The sequence below is a fragment of the Perissodus microlepis genome, chromosome 7 (genome assembly GCF_051167445.1).
Source record: "Perissodus microlepis isolate ML-2025 ecotype Zambia chromosome 7, ASM5116744v1, whole genome shotgun sequence".
Classification (NCBI taxonomy): domain Eukaryota; kingdom Metazoa; phylum Chordata; class Actinopteri; order Cichliformes; family Cichlidae; genus Perissodus; species Perissodus microlepis.
In genome coordinates this window covers 32,427,742-32,451,501 of record NC_140467.1, presented here as the reverse complement: position 1 = coordinate 32,451,501, position 23,760 = coordinate 32,427,742, and the positions used below count along the sequence as shown (strand labels likewise).

Sequence of the window (23,760 nt, the reverse complement as noted above, 5' to 3'; positions counted from 1 at the left end):
TGGTCAGACCCTCTGCCCTGAATAGAGTCTCTATGTAAACAGAAAAACAATGAACAAGCTGTTGACAATCAGCAGTTAGACATCATCAGAAGACTGAAACTTGACTCAGTGAAAAGGGGAAATAAACACCACACCCTCACCACTAAACAACACATAAAAATATGGGTTAATCAACAGAAGCCATGGATACTGCCCTCTATTTTATATCAAAGCAACATAATTTTGAAGCAAAAAACGAACACACAGATCAAAGTAAAGATATTGAAATAATTTATTTCCCTGATACAAGTGTAAAGTATTGCTATAGTACAATTATAGGCCTACAAAGCATCTTAAAGCACTGATTTTTAAAGTTTTTAAGGCATGTGGAAGATAAGAAGACAGTATATACATGGTACACACTATGGTGTCTTTTTACTACAGAGTACTACACAGTTTGTAACAGGATATAGTTTTATGAAACGCCAGTGCAGATAAAATGGGTGTAATGAGGTATGACACACTATAAACAACAGAATATCACCTTGTCTAGTTTTACCAACATTATTATTATTATTATTATTATTATTATTATTATTATATCATCTTGTATTGATTTAGATTTTAAGAAATGTTAGAAGAAAAAGAAAAGGTGGGTAGTCTCAGAAACTTTGGTGGAAGGGATCCACCATCCATTTATCTTCTTAAGCACTTAGGTTCACAAAGCGTTAGAGCCCCAGTCCATCAACAGGGGATAAAACTAAAACACAAAATCTTCTACAGTAGGTGTTCAGTTGGGTTTGAAAGGCAATGTCATACATTTCACAAAATGTTCACTCTTTTTATCATTCTTTGAACTCTTATTAGCAAAGAAACATTTCATCAGAGGACAGAGGTGATAACCCAGAGCCACAGCATTGTGACAAATGGAGTGAAACCACAACACCGACCGTGTTGCTTTACTGCAGAGGGCAAGGGTCCAGTTCTTTCCTTTAAATTGTCACGTGTTCAAACATCATTATAGCATGAAAGTTGACCTTTGTGAAATGACGTAGAAGAAAATCTTCTGCATGTTTAAACAGGTGTAAGAGCCATGCCAGCAGCTCCGTGAGTGCTAATTTTAGTAAGCTATTGTGGTACGTTGCAAAGTAGTCATTATGAATGGGAAGTTTGTCTGAAAATTCAGTTCATCTAATGAATTTGTCTTTTTATTCATTTTTTAATCATGCCATTTTGTAATGTTCTTCGGGGTTAAAACAGGGCGTTACTCGTGCAAATGTGAGTGAATGTACAACAGCTGTTGTTGTTGTACACTGGTGTTGTGATATGTTGGTGAATGTATATGTTTGAAATAAAAAATGAACAGAACTGAACTGAACAACTAATGTGGATTTTCACACATACATCTGAAAAACCTGAATGATCTTTGAACATAGCTCTACGTAAATACAATACAAACGAGCACTGATCTATTTCTGAAGCTGATGAGCTGATATGTTTACTTCCTCATGGAACCAGCCACTGAGAAATTTAAACATTTACAGAAAATCAGAAATATTAGCAAAGAAACACAAGGATTTACTAGCAGCAGTGTAAACGACAACAGGCAAAGAAGCAGCTTTGTAGTGTTTTACTGCACGTCAGCACAGTAGTTCAGTGCTACTAATACACATTAACACATTAACATATCTGCTAGTTGTAGAGGTGTTTCCATTGATTTGGAAAGTCGAGTTTCACTTAACATTAAAAGAAAGAGGAACAACAGAGCCTAATGCACTTTTTTTCAAGAACAAATGCAGCCATTTTTTTTTAAATGAACAAGATGTACATGCAATAATTCTTACATAACTTTTCTTGAAATTAAAAATATTTTTCTGAATTATTAATTTGGATACTTATCTTAGAAATTCCAAAAACATGTAATAAAAAAACTGCTCTGTTTTCCTGAATTAGATTAGTCCAGTTTAATTTTTTATAGAACCAGTCAAAAGTTTGGACATGTACTCGAAAATAAAAAGTATTTCTTTTTTCACTAGCTATTTTTGTGCAACGCTAACAGAGCAGTGTCTTGATTTCATGTGATGACATCACGAGCTGTACTTTTCTCTGTCTTTGCTTCACACTCATCTTCCCTGCATGTGTGGGGTTTTTTTTGTGTGTTTTTGCATCTTTCAACTCTACACCTTGCATATCAGTTGGCAGATACACCAGTGGGACTGTCTTTTATGTGTTATCATTCCCTACATATACATTCATATTGCTATGATGTCTGGAAGGTGCACAGTTAAATAATAACACACCTCAAATGTTTTAAAACTAAAGTATGATTATTAAATGTAAAGTATAGAAAGTGGTTAAAGTGTAGAGAGTAAAAGTAAAAAGCTGTTAGAAGATTTGGGAGTCAATGGAAGTACAGATGGATTAAAAACTGGCAGCAGAAGTAACAAGCCCTACTCGGCGAAAGCAGGAAGAACATTCCCGCATTCATGGAGGAGGCATCTCATTATTTTGGAAAAACTGAGCAGATTTTTTCTGAGATTGAAACATGGGACTTTTTTTCTCGAGTGACTGCATTACGCTTCTACAAGGATCATAGTGATGCTCACAGTGGAGAAAATGAGAAGAACAGGCTACTTCTTGTAGTTTGTGCCATGTTTGCTGAAGTCCTGATGCCTTCATGTTGTTGGACTGCAGTTGGTGTTTCAAAGTTCACAAGTGCAGGTGGTTGGAAAGGAGCAATAACCCTGTTTCTCCTCACTAGAAATCAAGAAGAGAAGATTTTAATTGCCTTCAGGTGACAACAGACACATCTGTGCAGTCTTGGGTGTGTTAAGTAAAAAAAAAAAAAAGAGCAGTTTTCAAAAACATCCTGGCATCTTTTATATTTTCTTATGTATGCTCTATTGCCAAAAGTATTTGCTCATCTGCCATCACACGGATATGAATTTGGGTGACATCCCAATCAGTCTCTGTACTAATTCATCCCAAAGGCCTTGCTTCAGGTTGAGGTCAGGACTCTGTGCAGGCCAGTCAAGTTTTTCAACACCAGACTCACCCGTCTATGTCTTTATGGACCTGCACTGGTGTGCAGTCATGTTGGAACAAGAAGGGGCCGTCCCCAAACTGCTCCCACAAAGTTGGGAGATGAAATTTTCCAAAGTGTCTCAGTATGCCGAAGCATTAAAAGTTCCTTACACTGGAGCAAAGGGGTAAAACCCAACTTCTGGAAAACAACCCCACATTATAATCCCCCCTCCACCAAACTTTACACTTGGCACAGTGCAGTCAGACAAGTACTGTTCTCCTGCCAACCACCAAACCCAGACTTATCCATTGAATTGCCAGATGGAGAAGTAGTTTGTCACTCCAGAGAAGTCTCCACTGCTCTAGTGTCCAGTGGGGCATGCTTTATACCAACGTTTTGCATTACACTTGGTCATGTAAGGCTTGCATGCAGCTGCTCAGCCACTGACACCCATTCCATGAAGCTCTCTGTGGCGTGTTCCTAAGCTAATCTGAAGGCCACATGACGTTTGGAGTTCTGTGGTGATTAACTCTGCAGAAAACTGTTGACCCCTGTGCACTAGCGTCCACTGACCCGCTCTGTGATTCTACCTGACGTACCACTTTGTGGCTGAGTTGCTGTCATTCCCAAATGCTTTTGCTAACAGTTGATTGTGGAGTATTTAGTAGCGAGGGAAATTTCCTGACTGGACTTGTTGCACAGGTGGCATCCTATCACAGTACTATGCTGGAATTCACTGAGCTCCTGAGAGCGACCCATTCTTTCACAAGTGTTTGTAGAAGCAGTCTGAAGTCAGGTGCTTACTTTTATTACACCATGTGGTTATGGAAGTGAATGGAACATCTGAATTCAATGATTTGGATGGATGAGTGAATACTTTTGGCTGTACAGTATATTTTATTCAACCCTCCAGTGAGCAGGATTTTTGCCACAGAGGATGAGGTTGTCCATCAAAGTGAAGCTGTCAGGCTGCATTTATTTCTGTCATGCTTGAACTGATGTGTTGAGTGCAGACTCTTTACTGCATTCCCACAGTAAAAAACCCATTGTCTTTGAAGTCAGGCCTTTTTTCTTTTTTTTTAGGAGGTTAAGGGTAACAGCTGGGAGCATGCTTTTCATCCACCCAAGCCAAAACATTTATTTTACTTAATTTCACTTGAGGAGACAGATAGGTTCATAGCTCAGATTTCCTTTTTTTTTTTTAACCTACAGTATTTTCAGTGTTTCTGAGTCCCACTCTTAATGTCAGAGGCTTTGAGATCAGATTAACTCGGACGTCTGCGGGCTTCCTGCAGAGCCTGAGTGGGACCGCTTAATGTAGACTGAAGAACGGCTTCATATAAGCCTGAATGAGGATTTTGTGGTTATGTAAGAGAAGTGCTGTAGAAAAAAAAGAATACATGAAGGTTTCTTAGGCTGACACAAGGACCGAGGGGCAGGGAGGAGGGAACTGGACTCAGCTGAGTCATGCAGAGTGGACGTCAGAGGGGGCTTCAGGACCCCAGGGCTACCACCATCAAAGAAGAGAGTTCCAAGAAGATGAGATAAATTGCATGTGAGTGTTGAGCAAGAAGATGTTAGTATGTATTAGGGAGTAACATCTTATGAATAAAGGTCAGTTTGTTATGGTCATGAATCACTACGTGATTCTATTCTGTTCATGGAGCGCCTTTATTGGGGCTAAAATACGACATCATGAGAGCCTCCACATCTTCTTACCACAATCAAAGGATCAGTACAAATTAAAAGAAAGTATTATCGGAGTAATTTGCTGCTTACACTTTATTGACGACTGATCAGCTCCAGCTGGGTCGCCTGGGTGAGACTATGTGAGGCTGAAAATGCAGAGATACCCAGTGACCCCTGAGTTCATTGTGCACAGTGTTCCTAAATACAGCAGAACAACTAACTATGGCTTCTTTTATGTAATTTTATGAGGACTAAATATAATATCTCAACAACAGAGTTGATCTTGTTGTCATGACATTTGTCTTATAAGGTAGTCTTAATGGGTCTTAATGAGCCCCTTAATGAGCCCTAGTTGAAGCCTATAGTTTCAGGCATCCATTCAAACATTATGAGCCCACTAAACGGGCAAAAGGTGGCATCCTACAAAGTCTACTCAGAGATCACCTCATTTAATTGGGATTTTTCACAAACATGGCCAGTAGAGGTTGGCTCTAAAAGTGAGCAAGTCCCCAAAGACTTTCATGTTTAAAGCACACACCTCTAGAACATATATGAACTTTTGGATACTTTTTAAAATGATATTATGTGACAAATAATGGAACTTCCTGTGAAGGAAGGGTGATCCAAGAAGGTTTTATATGAGTTTTATATTATTCTGTCTCTTGGAGGAGATATGAGACTGTGCTTTAGAACTATACATCCACAGTGTCTTTTGTCCTCTCTTCCTCCACTCATCCCCAACCGGTTGCAGCAGGTGACCGCCCCTCCCTGAGCCTGGTTCTGTTGGAGATTTCTTGTAGTTCAGATGGGGTTTTTGCTTCCCACTTTCTCCACGTGCTGGATCAAATTGGGTTGTTTGATTGTTGGTGTTTAATAAAGCGCCTTTAGGTGACTGTTGGTGCGATTTGTTGCTTTATATATATAATAAAACTCAATTGCACTGCACTGAACTGAATATACAGTTTATCGGCTTGCCAGCCATACTTGGCACCTGATTATGTAGCGCTCCAACCACCTGACTCCAAAATGGCTCTACATGGTTGCAACCAAAACACTAGTATGAAAGCTTCAAAATGCATGGTTAAAATATGGGTGGGTTTGTGGGTGTTGGTGGCTTTATCTTTCATGGTCTTTGGTAAAGTAATGTCTTGAAAGACGTGTGCCACACAAACAATGTTGCAAGTGACCCCATATGGATGTGAGAATATATCGAAAAGTTTGGAGCTTTTATGAACAAACTGATTTTTATGAGCTGTTTGGTTGGATGTAAACCCCAAAATAAAATAAACCTAAGCAGGTAGTTTATTTTAGGCACCAAAAGCATAAATTAATTGCTACGGTATCTGCAATTGGAGATTTTACAGTCACTTCTTGGCATGACCACCAGATGTATACTTTCTGTTTCTAAGACTGAATGAAACAGATGAGGTGACACGAATGGAACTATTCAAGCAATTCAATGGGCTGATAACATTTAAACTGTCGTTTCTGGACATAGAAACATCTGAGCTTGACCTCCCTGAATATTTTTCCCCTCCTCCCCCTTGTGTGACAAGTGAATGTAGCCTGAGATCTGTTCTCTAGCTAAATAATTCAGTTTGATGCTGTACTGAGTGAGGGGTGTACAACCACAGATGGATGTTAAAGCTTCAGCTTGAAAAATAATCTTGTTCACTTTCTTTTCAGGAGCCAGTCTGAGCCTCATTCAGCAGGGCTCCGACTGGATTACTTGTTAAATGCTTACTGGTCTTCGGTGCTGGGCCTGGGTTGCTTGTATTCTAACGATAAGCTAAATATAGCATTACAGAACCCATTAACACTCTGCAATTGAAATTACATGGCTTACCAAGTAGACATCCAGTTCAGAGTCAGATTGGCTTCTGCTGAGGGACGGCAGTGGATCGTCCAGAGCAATGGTTGAACTGGAGGCTCGTCGGTCTTCACTGCAACATAGAAATACAATTTACTGTTGTGTATGAGCCGAGTTAATGTCTACATCATCATTCATCGTTCAGCATCCTCTCAGAATATATTGTTGAATATCAAAAGAAAGATGTAGCTTTAGCTCTTTAGAAAACAGTAAAAACACAGTTATTTGGAACATTTCATCAGTGGCAGGGAAAAAAAACTGCAGCTCACAAGCCACAAGAAGCAAACTTTAGAGCTGAAAATGAACTGCAACTCCTAAAAACACACAATTCCTCAAATGGCCACTTCATTGCTGGCTCCATAAGGAAGTTGATCCCCATACACTAAAGCCTTTTTCAGCAGCTTCCTGATAACATAGTTCGCCACCCTGTCATCCAAATATGGTCCTTTATGGCTCCAACAACATGGCAACGGCCAAATTTCAAGGCTTCAAATATGTGCAAGCTAAACAATGTCCACAAAAATAATCTCAAGAACTGATGGATGGATTTTGGTTAAACACTTTCATGTCTGTGTCAGTGTGAATCAGATCAAAATATCAACTTTTCAACTTCTCTTCTGAAAACTGGGCTTTGATCTGAAAGCAGTACATGTGAAGTACCTGTTTTCATAGTCTTCTTCCTCTTTTCCGCTCAATTTTAAAGAAACGGCAGACTCAGGTAGAAGATCCGGCTGTTTGGAGGAACTGTAAACTGTTAAAAACAAACACACCGTCAGCGAACAAGTCAAGCAAAGCTTCTAATAAAACAAACATAAACAAAAGAAACAGCTTACAGTTTCCATCCAGGTTGTCCATGCTTTGGGCTTTCTTCTCCTCCTTCATCTCCTTCAGCGGGGACAGAATCTCCTGGGAGACTGACTTTGCATAAAGAGAGTTCTTCTTCCTCTTTGAAGATGCTCCTCTTAAAGCTTAAACACACAGAGAAAGAATTTAAAACAAAAGCTGCGTTTATGCAGGAAACAGAATGGTGGCAGGTTAGCATGACTTACGATGGCTCTTCTTGAAAACAGTCGTGCCCATGAATTTCAGAAATCTGTCTGCATAAAAACTGGGCCTGTGCACTGACACTGTGTCCTGAAATGAAAACAGGGCACACGTGTGAGCAGCTGCATACATAAGGGATAAAACAGCCTGGAGTTAAGGAGAAGTAAGAAGTATTACAGACCCCGTCATGTACAAGAGCCTTCCAGGAGTGTTCCACCTTCTTAACGAACCTGAAAATGATTAAAAATTGAAAATCAAATGAGTTCATTATGTAACATTTTTACTTGTGTAAATATTTATGCTTGCTCTCAACCATAGACTGTATATAATAAAATGGAGGTAGCCACTGTGGTTAGCAAGGTTGTGCTGCACAGCCTTGAAGTTTTTGTTTTTTTTTGTTCTTACTTTTCACCACCAGGGGGCAGTGGTTAACTGTATATGTTCACATATACGTGAGCTGTTTAGCTTTTTAGATACCTCTATTTCCCCTAGGGGACAGGTGTCGAACTCCAGGCCTTGAGGGCCGGTGTCCTGCAGGTTTTAGACGTGTCCCTAATCCAACACAGCTGATTTAAATGGCTAAATTACCTCCTCAACATGGCTTGAAGTTCTCCAGGGGCTTGTCAATGAACTAATCATTTGATTGAGGTGTGTTGACCCAGGGTGATATCTAAAACCTGCAGGACACCAGCCCTCAAGGCCTGGAGTTCGACACCCCTGCTCTAGGGGCTGCAGTTATAAATAAGAATGTGCTCTTATTAAGGACTTGCCTGGTTGAATAACGGTTGTCCTGACTGCACCATCTTGTGGTACAAAGTGGTATTACCTGAATTTATAGGGGCCGATATCTTTTCAACACAATTTACTGTCACAGCTGTTGGTATTCGTCCATCCATTTTTGTTGCAAATCCAGCTTTTACATGCCTTCTATGCTTCTGATGGCTTTGCTGCAATGCATCTCTTTAATTTAGTTGTGGGTTTTTGGACTTGGAAGGCCACCTCAGCCAAGTTGAGCCTGAGCTGCAGTCGTGCCTCACAGCCATGACTGTGTCAATCTTGCCATGAGAGATGGGGACAGATCCCATTTTGGTAGATTTTCCAGGTTTAAATAATAAATAACAAATAATATAGCCTGTGTTTACTGAGCCAGTAATGAGTGTTTAAACTAATTTAAATGTTTCTGAAGCAGGAAAACAGGATGAAAACCTGAGAATCATAAAATATAAACTAATAACAATGCCAAGGAAACAAGAGTCACAAACAAAAATGAGTCGCATGTCTTTGCCTATTTTAATGAATTTGAAAAAAAAAAGTCTACAAATGTTTCTGTAATGCTGCATGGGGATGGTTGATCCAGGTGCAGCTGAGTAAGGATGATGAGACAGTTTGTCTTCTGCATGTTATTTTTGTGCATGTTAATGCTGTGAGCTCACCTGTAAGACTGAAGAATGTCGATAATTCCTAAAAAGATGAGCAGACTCTCGTCTTTATGTTTGGCAGGAATTCCACCCAATCTGGAAAAAAAATTATGATATTTTTAAATTTTTTTAAATGAAATTATGCTTTTGAATGTCCAGCTTTTCTACATTTTTCACCAGATCAGCGAGCAGTGAGGTTTAAAAAAGAAGCCACTAGAAAAATAAGGGAAACAAGACCTAAAAACAGGCGTTTTAGTATGAAGCAAACCGTTCTTATTAGATTTGACTGTGTGCAAACTAGTATGTATAAAGTATATGGTAATACTTATTTTAAGATAAAAATAACTTGTGATCTGAGATGTTAAAAAAGGTTTCCTCTATCATATGTGCTGCATAGTCCAAAGTGTCCACTTACGTGTCATCATCTGCCACTGGTTCTGGGTCCTTGACATTTCCCTGGATGGATTCGAGGGCGGTGGAGTAGAGGACTTTCTGTCCTCTCCTGCTGTCACATCTGCTTCCTCTGCTCAGCGGCTTCCTATCCAGAACGTGAATCCCCAGCAGGAGACTGTAGTCCATGATCTTAAAGCTTTCCAGGACCTGATAAGAGACCAAAACTGAACTCAGGGAATCAAATTTTAAGAACCCCCTTTGAAAATTAAAAAATTTTCTTTAATGTTAGACTCCAGTTTCTTTAATTAGTTTGTCAGCGCTAAAATTTTTTAACCTTACATTCTTTTAACTGTTTAAATACTACACATGCTAGTGGCTATCAGGTCTGAAACCATGACACTAAGTTCCCCAGAGCCCACTGATTTACAGGGACACTATAAGGTTCTGGCCAAACAAAAAACCTGCAACTACTTCAGTGACATTGTTTAAAAGAAACTCCCATTCTGAAATGCCCACCTTTAGAGCATCAGAAAGCATGTCTCAGTGTGACCTGCACACTACAGACCTTCTGGTGGACCTTGAATGCACTGCAGGTAGGCCATTAAAGATTTACATTATAAAAATAAACAAAGCTAACAGAACAGCTGTGGGATTAAAATAATCCATTACCCTTCATTTAAATAAATCTGAATTAGTGTTGTATTTTCAGTAGAGGAAAATGAATGAAGTAATGGTGGCTATGGCATGCTGAAATCAAATCATCAAAACATTAAAATGAGGTAAAGTTCACATCAGGCATTGTATAGGCAACTCGTGTAACGAAATACAGACACGAACCACTAAAAGGGTCAATCGAGCCTACAGAGCAGAGCCTGCGGTATTAGACATTTTGTGGTTATGTGTGTCCGAGGCTTCTAGTTGCTTACATAGGCCTAGTATCTCTCTATATTCCCAAATAAAGAGATATTTCATTTGAATCCCACAGCTGAGCTGAACAGGAAATTTTGCCAACTGTTAATGAGATTTTGTCTGAGCATATAAACATTTATTTATCCCTCAGAATGATCTGGTGATCCTCTGACGTTTAATCTACCAAAAAGAAAGAGGTCAATACTTTAATTTGTTCCCTACTTAGACCTCATACCTAAACCCTTCCATTATTGGCATTTATCAGCTAACAGGTTAGCCACGTGGAGGTTACAAATGACATGCCTGCTAAAGAAAGCTACTTGATATGGACATGGACCCCCACAGAGCTGCATGAATGCTTGCTTATCTGTCAAGCAATCAGCAATTCTTGATTTCCTATTTTTTCTATATGTTTGTCACACTTAAATGTTTCAGATCACCAAACAAAGGCAATAGAGAATTTCCCGTCATTATTTTGTTTATTATATCACCTTTTTGATATATGTCCACATTTTTTACTCAGTGGTTTTAACAATATAATAATTTGAGTAATAAAATAAAACAAAAATCACCTACAGTTCAATTTTCATTAAAAATAAATGAATAAAAAGTTTTACTTTGAAGGAAGTCCCACTCCCAGAGATCAACCCTGGATCTATAAGCAAAAATACAGTAAAGCATAAGCCTCAATCCCTCTGACCAAGCACTGATGTCACGAAGTACCTCTTGTAAATAAAGAGGGCCTTAAAATGTGCTGCGTTACCTAATGCACTAACTGAGGTCATATACAGCAGCCCAGTATGAGCGTATTACATCCAGTTTGCACTTTAGCGTCCAGCTGCTCCGCCTGACCATTAGTCAGGTGTTTCGCTCTGCTGCACGCTAATCCTTCATCAAGTGACCACTATTGTTTCTCGCTAATGAAACAACAGGCACGCACTAATGCAGTTATCAAAACAGCTCAGGGAATAACAAACAGGGACACAGTTCCAGGTGCTGGCCTGTGTGATGTTATCAAAGTAGGGGAATTGCGCAGTTATCATTGGCTGAATATAAACTCTGGATTTTGGGTTTATTTTGGCATAAAAACCAAGTGAGTGATGTTTTTCTGATAAAGGTTTTATCCTCATGACCATTTAGTTTGGAGCTCTGGAATAACTGGGATTTTCTGGGACCTTTCCTTTTGGAGAGTATAGCTAAGCATTCGAAATTTGGGCAACACTTACCTTCCAAATTCTTAAGAACAAGCTTTGTGGAAGATCCTATTAAACCCGCGAGATAATTCACAGCTAGTGAGCATCAGGTGTCTTGTGTCATATCGCCTAAATCAGTTCTGAGCACGTCAGACAAACCATCTCTTATTGTTGCACGACATGTGGAAAAGGTCAACCGACCAGAATCTCTGAACACTGTCAAAAGCTCATGTATGAAAACAGGATGTTTTTACTGTGTCAAAGTTATTAGCATGTCTGAGCTGCAAGCAAGGTACATGCAATGTAAATCAAACACTGATATCATCCTAACTCAAACCAAGTAGTTGGAATTAACCCAACCAAGCACCTTTAAGTGCCTATTGTAGGATTTATGGTCCCATGTTTGTGCAATCCCATGAAACTCCAGCAGTGCATCGTCCTATGATGATGGCAATGGCAATTTCATTTATATGGCACATTTCATTACAAGCAAACTCAATGTGCTCAGCACAGGAGAACATGAAAACCAGTGTAGGTTTACAATGCCAAACTCAGTGAAAACAGCAAACTATAATAAAGCAAGACAAATTAGAACAAAAACCAATAAGAAAAACATACTGAATGCAGGCCTGTGTACATAAAAAGGTTTTTAGGCTGTTTTTTAAATTTATGCACAGACGTAATTGATCTCAGGTCAGAAGGCAGCTTGTTCCAAATACCTGAAAGCACCTTGGGCACCCTTAGATCTAATTCTGGGAACAGTTAAAATATCTGCAACTGATGACATGAGAGGTCTGACTGGACAGTGAACAGTGAGGTTAAAAGGGCGATAAATGTAGGTAGGATGATGATTAGTTCAAAAGTTATTGTGAACAACAGGAGAGGACGAGTGAGAAGCAAAAACAAAAAGATTAAAGATTAAAGAGGGCGCGAGAAACACAAACAATGGCTGCTTTTAATGACTCAGTTTCACTTGATTAAAAAGAGCAAAGACACCAGCAGTTGTAGCCCACATAACTTTGATGTTATACCCTTGCGACAATGCACAACCGCAAAGTGCAGCGCCTACAACAGACAACAACCTGCTGCCATGCCTAAACAGCAGGACACTCCTACAATTAAGAAAAAAAAACGTGTCAAAAGAAAATTAATTAGCGAGTGTGCAAAAAAAGAAAAGCAAAATAAAAAGGTATAAACGGACTGTTAAGCATAGCCTCCTGACTAAAAAACTTCCAGTGTCTCTAAAACGGGAGCATTACAACTCAGCTCCCAACTTTGCCATCCTGACACACACGATGTTCATAAAAGTGAGATGCAAGCAGCATCGGATAACCCCGCATTATGTGAGCCCTCAGGATGAGAATGTATTGCTGAAGGCATGCTACACTGAACACTAATCTACTTCACTAGCCAGCAGTTTAGTGGATGTGGCTTACAACATAAAAATGGTAGTTTGGCTGGATTTGGTGTCCTCGGGATTCCCATATACTTGTTTGCCATTCACCTAGGGACCATTTTTGGCCCGAGGACAACACAAGGGTTACGGTTTTAATGGTCCCCAAATGATGAGCTAGCAACCCTCTTAAGGCAATCTTTTTTTTAATTAAAATAAATGGATCTAAGATTGCAGTTATTAGACTATGTTGTTTCAAGTATCATGAAAAAAGTACATTTTTGACTTGTGTTCTTTAAAAATGTTAGCGGTTGATATATCCGACAAGTAAAAATGCACATCTTAAAGGTGTTGCATTCAATATTTATCTATTGAATCTAACACATAGTTGCTAATGGATGTAACATCCTTATGTAAACATACCCGACAGTCCCTCTGCAAGGTTTTCATCAAGGCACTATATGTGTCCGGGTCAAAGACCAGGCCCTCGTGCATGTCCTGGAAGTCCAGGTCCTTGAATGTGGGTGAGGGCTTGGAACGCTCTTTGCGTGAGGCGCGGCGTTTGTACGAGGATCCCTTCAGGTCGTACTTGTAGTGCATCTTCATGGCTCGCGGCAGCACATTGTTCATGACCACCACTCGAACGGTGATGCCTCCGCACTGGATGCAGTAGAGGCCGTAGAACTTGGGCAGTAACGTCCTCGGGTTCTGATTGAGATTCTACAATAACAAAGATGATGGGTTTTTTTAAGTGATAAACAGAGAAGGAGTAAATGTCCCTGATAATATTGGTCCAAATGAATAATTTTATTGTCCATTTTAAGTCCATTTAAGAAGAGAAAGACTGAAACTGCAACTTTCAAATAGGAATTAGTCCAAAATAAGTGGTCGGAGAAGAAATGTGAACATACACATGTAAACAGGTCATTTTGGGAACTGTAGATTATATCAGTGGCATATTAAAAGGTGATATAGTAATCAGTTCCCTTTCCCCAAAAGTAACATTTTAGCTAGTCATGTCCATGTGCTGATGCATGTGCACAGCAGTTCCATTTTAGGTTCAGCCGACAGAAATCTTCTTTTCTAATAAAGATTATAATTAGGGATGGATTGTGTGATCCTGACCATCTGTTAACTCCTGCACCTCCCTGAACTTGGTTCTGCTGGGTGTTTCTTCCTGTCAAATAGGTGTTCTTTCTCACCACTTTCACCAATTAATTTTAATAGGTGGGGTTCTCGCTAATAATGTTGAGTGTTTTTCATTAGCATATAAAGCAGCTTGAGCGAACTGTTAAAACTTAAGTAATTACTAGTCGTCAGTGCTGGGACTAACGCGTAACACGTTACAGTAACTACGTTATTATTGTGGTAACGAGCACGGTAACTAGTTATTATGCCAAAACCAGGAACGCGTTACTCGTTACTGGGATTTAAATAGGCTCGTTATTCGTTACTTCGTGTGGTGGCTATCGCGGAGCTTCCACAGATTCAATAACATTAGCAAGTGGTGGAAGCCAGCAGGTGGATGAAGGAAAAGGGAGGCAAGAGGAGAGACCCGAAGCAGCCGCCAGTCCGAGTATCAGGTGAACTGAACTTCAGGTAAGAAGTTATGACCTGCAGTGTATCTGAGTCACATATAAATCAAGTTTAGGTGGAGTTCATTTTCGTTGTGCTGACTTTTTCGTACTGCGTACTAGCTAGCGTGACGGAGTTTCTATACAGCTGGGTGGTGCTATGTTACTGATGTTGAACTTTATTTTGTTCATAGTTTAATTATTAGAGTTGCCAACTGTCCCGTAAAAAACAGAATCGTCTCGTATTCAGAGAAAATATTAAGGGTTTCGTATTGAGGTGAAAAGGAACATTTTGTCCCGGACTTCAGCTACAATGAAAAAGACACAAAGCTGGATTTATTCTGTGTTTACGCTGCACAGCTGCCTCTTTTTCTCTCATCCTCTCTCTCCCCCCCCCCCCCCCCCCTCTCCTGTTTCTACTTCAATCATGAAACTGATCAATGATCAGCTGATCGGCTTTTCTCTCTTGTTTATTTATCGCCCACTTTGCGCCAGAAAGAGGAAACCAGCGGGTGTCGCGCTAAACAACAGCAGCAGTATAAGCTTGATCAGCTGTTGTTAGAATTTATTTAATATTACTTTCTACTATCAGCTGATGTTTGCTGGAGCCACAGCTGTAAAACTGCTGGTCATGATGTCGGTTTGGATATGTGGTGAGAGGGAAACATGAAGATGAAACCAGGAGATGTCCTTACTGAATCATCAGAGCTGAACAGGTGATGGAGAAACAGGTTTACCTTTTAGGTGACATGAATGAGTTGAAGGGAAGTTATGAACTGTTTCTGAGAGACAAATAACACCAGGATCCTTTTTTTTTACTTAGCTGACAGCTGGTAACTGTGCAGGGGCGGGTCTAGCAAAGTGTTGCCAGGGGGGCAGGTAGGGCATTAACAAGGAGAGGGGGGCACAAAGAAATACTTTTCTTTCTTATTCTCATTTAAAATGTCTCGCTTTTAAAAAAATAATTATCTGAGTCTTACAACAAACGATTGATAGATTAATGCATATATACCATCAGAACAGTGTACATCACTGTCACAACAGCGTTTGTTTTCATTCAAAGGCTTTATGATTTTTCCTATAATGGTGGGCTGGTCTCTAGTCAAATTCCCCGGGACGATTTTTTTTTTGTCCCAGTCCAGCCCTGTAAGCAGCTCATCTGCAGTCTGGTGTTACCTACATCTTCCTATTCAGAAGGCAGAATTTCCGAGTTCTGAGTACAATCGAAAGCACCACGACTGCAGTTTTTGTGTTGGATGTAAAAAGCAGGCTAGAATCATGCGGCGGTCAACGACGGTCCAGGTGTGGGATTTCTCTCGTGGAAGTGTGCACATTATTTTTTTCCTTTCTATTGGTAGGTGGCACAGTGCACTTGTGGCAAGTAGGCAAGCTAGAAGACTGGCAGTCTGGCTGGGTATCCAGTTACGGAAGCAACACATTAACAAGAGAATTCTGAGTAAAACCAAAGTTACTTTCCCTAGTAATTAGTTACTCTGAAAGTAACGAGTAACTTGAAGTAACTGAGTTACTTTTGATAGAAGTAACTAGTAATGTAACTAAGTTACTACTTTAAAGTAACTTACCCAACACTGCTAGTCGTATGGAACTGTATGTTGCACTTACACAATACTTCATGTGTGGCCAGAATAACCCCCCCCCCGCCCTTTACCTTGCTTTGAGTAATGCAAACATATGTTGCTGTATGGCTTTAATGCAAATGTGCTAAGACTTGTTTATTTAGTAGCTCACCATGTAGTAACCAGGAAGCAGCTTCTGCAGGAACTCTGCCTCTTTAGGCTGCACTGTCTTGATGATGAACTCATCATCACTGGTGAGGTAAAACCAGGAACTGCTAGCACCGGGGTTGGACAGCTCTATCAGCGGCTCATTGCATATGGAGTACTGAAATTCAAAGTGAGGCAACAGTTTAAGCCGAACAATGTTTTGCAATCAACTCAGGGGAAATTTACACCACATTGTCGTGAGCCAGAATGTGAATTTGGGTCTCCACCCTCACCAGATAGTCGTCCGGTTTGATGCCAAAGAGCTCTCTGAAGTAGCGAAAAGCCAGTGGGGCGTATGTTTTCAGACGGAAATCTGGGAAGTGATGTGCCGGGGTCAGGTTGCTACCCTCACTGGAACACATACAAAATATTCATTAGTCTAGCTATTTGCAACTTTTAGGAGCACTGTGACATGAGCATGTAACAGGTCATGGTTAGAAATGCACAGGTGTAACTATTGAAAATTATTGATAGCTGATATCCATGAAATGAACTACTGGAAAGAAACAGCTGCAGTATTATCTTCCTCTAGTGACCAAGTGCCAAATGCCTACTGAGAAATAACGTGGTTGCTGAAACATGTGGTTTCTGTCAACCCACAAGTGATTATTTGCACACTTCTAAAGGTAACTTCCCTCTTTTCTTAACATCAATACAGGTTGGCTGCCACTGTGTTTGTTTAAATAACTTAGAGTAAGATTTCTCATAATAATAATTTGCATTTCTTTCTTTCGTTGGTAATATGTAGTCAACTTATTTTTTTTGTAGGCTGGGAGAGAGTGACGATGTCCACACTTAGCTGACTTACATAGTTTTGGTTAATTTTGGGGTTTAGGCTTAGTACTTGGATTGTGACTTGATGTGCTATGTAATGAGGCCAATCTGGGATTTAAAGCTTACTCAAATCTCCCAAAAATGCATTCAGTTCCTTGGTAGGTAGTGATAAAATTAAACTCCCTGACATTTCAGAGTAAACCTAACATGCATAGAAAACATCCTAGATATATGGGGGGGAAATCCCTGTGCATGTGCATGTGCATTGGTCATTCTCTGAAAGGATTGCAGTGCAAATGTGAGTGTACCTTGGCAGGAAGACGCTCTCCACCACAGAAAAGTCCTGCATGAGAACATCTCTGTCTGGTTTCGAGCTGAGGTTTCCCACAGCATAACCGATGCCCAGCTGGATGGCGCCTTTGAGTGCAGCTGGTGTAGGCTAACAAACAAATTAGACATCCTAGAATTAGGAATTTTTTTTTGTGGCACTTAGTTGCACATTTTCTTGCTTTCTTTGTAACATAGTTTATCGTTGTTCAACACTTTGGTCCGATGCAAAAATACCTCAACACTGGATTAGCTATAGCATTGGCAAGCTTCTCTCAGAAGGAATTTTAATCTCCAGTATTTGTTAGCATGCTGACATCACCAATAATGGCTCCTTTAGTTTGTTTTGTAACTATGAGCATGTTAGCATTTAATTCAAAGTAAAACTGTGCTTACAGTTGCCTCACAGTGAGTGACAGCATTAGCTAGATTAATGGTCTTATTTATATCATTTTTAGATATCGTGTTAATATACAAAGAGGATAGTAAGCTGAAGCTTTTTGATGTAGGAAGCATGTGAAACACAAACAGCAAACTACAAAATTTAGCTAACACTGAAGAACCAGAAACTGTAGTTTCTCTAGTGATCACTTCAGGCTGGCTCTCTTCTCAAAATGTACAAGTTTACAGCAATAAAAGACAGATTTATCACCTGGTACCACAAAAAATATTTTGTCCTTTATGAGGGAGTTATTTTTATTCTCTGATCTCCCTGACAGATCTCCCGATTCAGGTAGCTAGGCCTCTCCTCTGCTAACATGGAGCTCACTGTTATTATCTCCTCTTTGAACTTTCCAAGAATCTATTGCTTTAATTTTGATAAGAAACATTCCAGTATTTTATTACTCAGTTACATATCCCTGTTATTAGCCTGCATGTGTATCTGTGTGTTGCATGCATAGAGAGCATAAAACATGGATGTAGCTAACAAGTGATTAGCCAATGAGAATACAATTGGTACTCCAGCCTTCTGATATTTAAAATGCCCAAAATTAGCAAAACAGATTTAATTAGTTATTCAATATGACCCAAATGAGACAGTAATCTGATAAAATTTATATTTAGGTCAGGGCAGAGGACTAATCCTGTATCGCTGAAACATGCTTACAAGTGCATTGGTCCTATGTCCAGAAGTCTTTTGCAACTGCGTGGTTACCTCCAAAGAATAAGGGTTTAAGCAACTGTATTTTTTAGACATAGAAGCTGTATCCATGTTTTATACTGCCTGTGGTTGTAACATGCAGTTAATGAATGCACCTTGCTAGCATTAGCCAAAAAGTTAGCATTCCCATTGTCACTTATGGTCACTTAATGCTGAAAAACAAAACATATGGCCAAAAATTCTAACACTGGGGCTTCAAAACTGCAGAAACCTAAAACAATGGGTGATGCCATGGGTGTTATGGCCATGTTTTATACTGCCTGTGATAAAGTACAGTCTTCAATGATAAAATTGTGCTAAATGCAAAATTATAATCATCCCTACAGATTTTAATGGTCAGCATTTCTTTTTGTTTTTGTTTTGGTAAGATTCTGTGTATGGATACAAAGATACCAAACAGATACAAAATATGTCTGTTGTTTTTAACAGGGGCTCATTCTGGATTTTTTTCAAAGTGACACCTGGTGCTCTGTGAGGCTGTATTATGGGCACAGTTAAACGCCACAGTGTGTTACAGTAAGTCACAGCATTTCATTGTGGACCAAATGTAACGATATAGTGTGACTAAAACAATTGTCTTCATTTATATCAGAAAATAATTAAAATAAACAAATCATTTAAAATAAACTGCTTTGATTATATTGCAAGTCTGGAACAGGCTCCCGGCACTTCAGGACAGCCTCAAATACTAAACGAAGCCTTAATACCTGTAAATTAATTTTTCCAATTAAAAGAAAAACAGACATTTTACTTTAGAACTTATTTAGAGCTTTTTCCTGCGAGCCAGAGTGTGAAGCCGATCAGCCTAATCACACCATTTTCCCACCACTTGTTCCCTACCTCACAGAGCAGCTCTGTTACATAACACAGCTGATGAAAGAGTAGCTGCAGTCACGTTATTGCACTTCATTTGAGTAATATTGCACATGACTTTCTGTATGACTTTTTGAATTTTTATGACCCCTTTAAGCTACTAATTATTTTTCCTAAGATCATGGTGTAGTCAATAATTAAAATAAACAGCTCAGGAAAGAAAATAGTAAGTTTCACATTTAGACTCCCAAATAAAAAAACAACCTTTAGTTTCAGTGTTCTGTTTGACCGCAGATATTTTCTGTTTTGACATCAGCAATGACTTGGGGTGGGAGTAACTTTGTTCCTACCTGAAGATTTTTCCATTGCTTGCTTGAAATGATCCACTCACCTTTTTATGATCCTTTGACGCTTTAGAAGTTTTGGTTCCCCTTCCTAGGGTGCTGGCAGGGGATGCTGACATCTTTTGGACAGAGAGAACTGGACTAGAGGGAAGCTCGGCTGTCCTTCCTCCAACTGTGATTCTGCCCGAGTTCCTTTTTTCCCCTCAGTGGTAAATGCACAAACACAACAATTTACAGAAAGTGCATTTTCCAGGTAGGCTGCTCCTGTGGATGAGGTAAAGAAAAAAGGAGTTACACAATGTGTTGCATTTGCATGAATGTCAATGCAAAGCGCACACACGCTAGTGAAAAGCTTCCCTATCAGTCTTGTCTAGTTGTTCCTGTGACTTACAGTATATCCTGGGCTTTCAATAATCTTTCTGTCTGGGGTACTTCTGGACTCTGAGGACCTTTTGGTGAATGTGTTAGTCTTTTAACTCCAGAATACTTCACAACAACCCTTGATCCCAATTAAGAAGGATTGGGAACTATTACATGTTCAATCCCCCCGTGTTATAACAGTGCACAGTGTTTTCTTGATTATGTGATCATCAGCTTCCAAAAAAGGACACAGTGATTAGCGAAATGAAGCCATATACCAAGATCTGTTCATTTCAATTGCATGGGCTTTAGATTATGGTTTATTTCCAATGTAATTCTCCTGAAATTACAAAAAATACAGACCACCCAGCTAAGGGTGATTAATGTGAAAAGGCAAGAGGGGATACTCTATAATACAGCCTGCACCCATGTGTAATTGCCAGTGTAAGAAACTTTAAAATTAAGTTTTCCCTTCCCCTCATATACCACCAAATATATTTGCTAATTAAATTTCATAAATCTGAAGCTTTGTAGTAAATATAATAGAGTAAATCATGTACCCCACTTTAAACTCACCTGAACTGCCTTCTGTGGTGTTGCTGCTAAAAAGAGACTGGGTGGTTGCTGTCAGCTTGCAGCATAGACATCTGTGCAAAATCTAAAGATCTAAAAGCTTATTTTAACACAGACAGATTTCACTTTGCTTTCTGTTTAATTTAGTTGCGCTATAACCGAGTACAACAAACCACTGGTGGATTTGAATAACTAAAAAGACTGTTTCAAACTATCCAAACAGGTGGCGTGATAAAGGACATGTATTGGTATTTTAATGTGAAACAATTCACAGGTGACCTTCTTTGGCTTGAACAGAAGTCCAACCAATTTGCCTGCATACTTTTTTTCTGGCCCTGAGCCATTGTGCCACTGGATATATTGAACCCTGCCTTTCTTTCAAATATCCTGAAAAAACTCCCTTCTTGTACTGTGCATAAGTTCTAATTTTAGATGCTGAAAATAACTGTAGGGATATGATGTGGAAAGTTGAGGGCTGTATTGTGAGGTGTTACTTTCAATCTCGTGAAAATATATGCAGTTTTAAAACTGTGAAAATTAACTTCGGCAATTCCCCATAACCACATTTTTATATCATTCTTTATCATGGATGAAACTCCAGGAAGGTTTATAATTAAATGACAACATATTCAGTACCTCGTATTTTCATGCAAATGTGCATTCACAACATACACAAGCACTTAAACTTCAAACAAACAAATATGGAAACAATTGAAAAAATTAATCTGCACATAAGCAGTATTGGAGATTCAAGCATTACATAAGTGTAACAAATAAATTATACACCTTTAATCAGTAACTAAACACACGAGAAGCATGATTCATCAGAATAATGGATGCGTAGATGATTATTTATGCAAAATCTATAATCTGGAAACCTGGCAACAAGTCCATATAGGTTATAGCTGCCTTATATTTGTGCCAAAAAATGGGCAGATGCACTAACACTAACACAGTTGACTTACGTGTGTACATAAAGGCATCAGCTGGAGGTATTCTGTGATTCAGTTTGCAACTGCACCAGCATTTTAACCAACATTAGGAAACACAAGTTACTTTTCTTCTAGTAACATCATCTTGTATGATGAGCAAATTTGAAAACTCTATCCTGGCAGACAAGCCCCTGTCTAATTTAAGCACTGTTTCAGGATGTGGTTTTGCGGTCTGTCTCTAAGAGAATGCAACTGTCTTTTCAGGGGGTCGTGACGGCAAAACTTGTTTTTTCAAGGATCTCACATGCAGCTCTCCTTTGCATGTTTAAATTAGAAGCTGAACAGATATAAAAACCTTGCTAAAGATTATTAAACACTGGCCTAGTGGATCAGTGGATCAGATCAGTGAATGAGGTTAATTGTATGGACATAAACTCTTTGGTAGATTATTTTTGGTTTGGCTTTGCAACACTTTACATATTGACTCCAACTTTACTCCAACTCTTCAGAGGGGACATTGAGGCTTTGCCAAGCTAGTAATGCAATGCAAACTCAACTGGGTTTGCTCCCGATAAGACATAAAACCCCTCACCTAGGAGTCATGCTAGTCAGATACCTGAACCAAATGAGCTGGCTCTTTTCGATGTGGAGGATTAGTTGCTCCACTCTTAGCTTGTCAGAAATGACCCAGCTACTAACTCTATATGTAAGGGAGAGCCAAAATTGAGCCAATTGAGAGCCCAAGATATTTGAATTCCTCAGCTTTGGTGCAGCAAGTCATCGCCAACCCAAACAGCTATTGAAGGATTGTTAAGACAATTCAGTCCATCAAAAAAAGCATTTATTTACATTTAGGAGTTATCTCTATATTCATGCCTGGATGGCTTAAAAGGGGCCAATAGTGACCCATTTACTGTATATAAAAGCTGGATGTTCCTTAAAGTGCTGAAAGGCAAAGCTAATGTGATCACGTCTTAAACCTGATTCTTTTTCTAACAGTCAACAGGTGGCGACTTCTCTGCTTATATAAAGAAGATCCATTAATATAAGCATGTTTCCAGTCTCTTTTTTTATGGAATTTCAGGCTCATTTTGTAAATTACAATATTATTTAGCATAAGTCAAGCTACTTTGTACTAACTTACTACTGTTGATGCTGTTGATGCATTTGTTACTAAATAGCATTTTAGTGTTGTGTCTTTCCTTTCTTGAAACGTTGTGCTGCTGTTACGTCCTTCATTTATATACCATGTACTGGGTTATAAAGCACTTTCTGACACTATACTGTATAACTAAGTATGACATTCTTGCTTGAACATGCACAGATGGATCTTTTGGTATTGTCATATATTGTCCATAAAAGTTGAGAAAATATTAAACATTCAACCCTGAGTGGAGCCCACAGGCCCTCATCTCAATATAGTCTAGACTAGAAACACATTTCATTATGATGCAACAAACGTCAGCAGTATTGCTAACATCCTCCAAACTCACACACATCTGAGTGATCACTTCTTTACAACTCTGTAATTTCGAACAGGAACTCAACACCGGTCCTTTACACTGCTTTTTATAAAAGACCTCTGAATTGATGTCTACTTTTAGCTGGGTGCTTTCATTGAAGGCCTATATTTAACTCAGTCAGTTCATGTGAATGTTTAAACCTGCACCCTCCTCACACAGCACGCACACGGCAGCTGTTTTGCATGCATGCAAATGATGGCAACTCCTCGCCAGCTGGCTATGGCACATTTTATTTTATTTTTCTCTGACGAAAAGGAAGTGGAGCTGATTTCCTCTTGTGATACCACCGCCAGCACGTCTTCCCTCTAAAGAGGCACACGAATGGCCCACACAGGCTAAAACAATGACACATTCACAGCTAAGATGGCACAGATTAAGATGGAAAAGTTGACCCCTTGCCCCCCTAAACACAAAGTGGAGAGGCGGAAAAAAGAAGAGATTCTCACTCACCTTGATCGGCATGGTGCTGTGAAGAAACTGGCCAATGCGTGTCTGGGAAAAGGCAGTGACAGACAAATACTGTGTGATATCAGCTCTTAGGCTGACTGTGGTGAAATGAGGAGCCAAGTGCTGCAGCGACTGTAGAGCATCCTCACCACTTCCTCTCTCCCTCTCCCTCTCTCTCTCTCTCTCGCTCTGTCTGTTTGTCCCCCCGCCTACCTATTGTATTATTTCCCAGCA

At 39.5% G+C, this 23,760-nt stretch overlaps 1 protein-coding gene across 2 annotated transcripts; it reads right to left on the bottom strand.

Moving 5' to 3' along the window:
• Positions 1 to 247: 247 nt before the first annotated feature.
• LOC146383444 (phosphatidylinositol 4-phosphate 5-kinase type-1 beta-like) lies at positions 248 to 23,760 on the bottom strand. Of its 2 annotated transcripts, none has more exons than XM_084934688.1 (14): positions 23,530 to 23,760; positions 19,739 to 19,955; positions 17,354 to 17,484; positions 16,505 to 16,622; positions 16,237 to 16,389; positions 13,337 to 13,633; positions 9,441 to 9,625; positions 9,041 to 9,121; positions 7,789 to 7,837; positions 7,613 to 7,697; positions 7,397 to 7,531; positions 7,224 to 7,314; positions 6,540 to 6,636; positions 248 to 2,736 (listed from the first exon to the last, which is right to left on the bottom strand). In XM_084934688.1, exons 2-14 carry the CDS (start codon positions 19,808 to 19,810, stop codon positions 2,734 to 2,736), a joined length of 1,497 nt encoding a protein of 498 aa, XP_084790814.1. In that variant the 5' UTR covers positions 19,811 to 19,955; positions 23,530 to 23,760; the 3' UTR covers positions 248 to 2,733. The 2 variants fall into 2 exon arrangements, with proteins under 2 accessions (XP_084790814.1, XP_084790816.1); XM_084934690.1 differs by lacking the exon at positions 23,530 to 23,760 and adding an exon at positions 20,083 to 23,508.

Coding starts and splice junctions, on each gene's coding strand:
- LOC146383444 (XM_084934688.1), bottom strand. CDS start 19,810: ATGTCAGCATCCCCTGCCAGCACCCTAGGAAGGGGAACCAAAACTTCT. Junction 13,634..16,236: donor TGCTTCCTGGTTACTACATG/GTGAGCTACTAA, acceptor TTGTTATTGTAG/AATCTCAATCAGAACCCGAG. Junction 7,698..7,788: donor AGGCTCTTGTACATGACGGG/GTCTGTAATACT, acceptor TTTTCATTTCAG/GACACAGTGTCAGTGCACAG.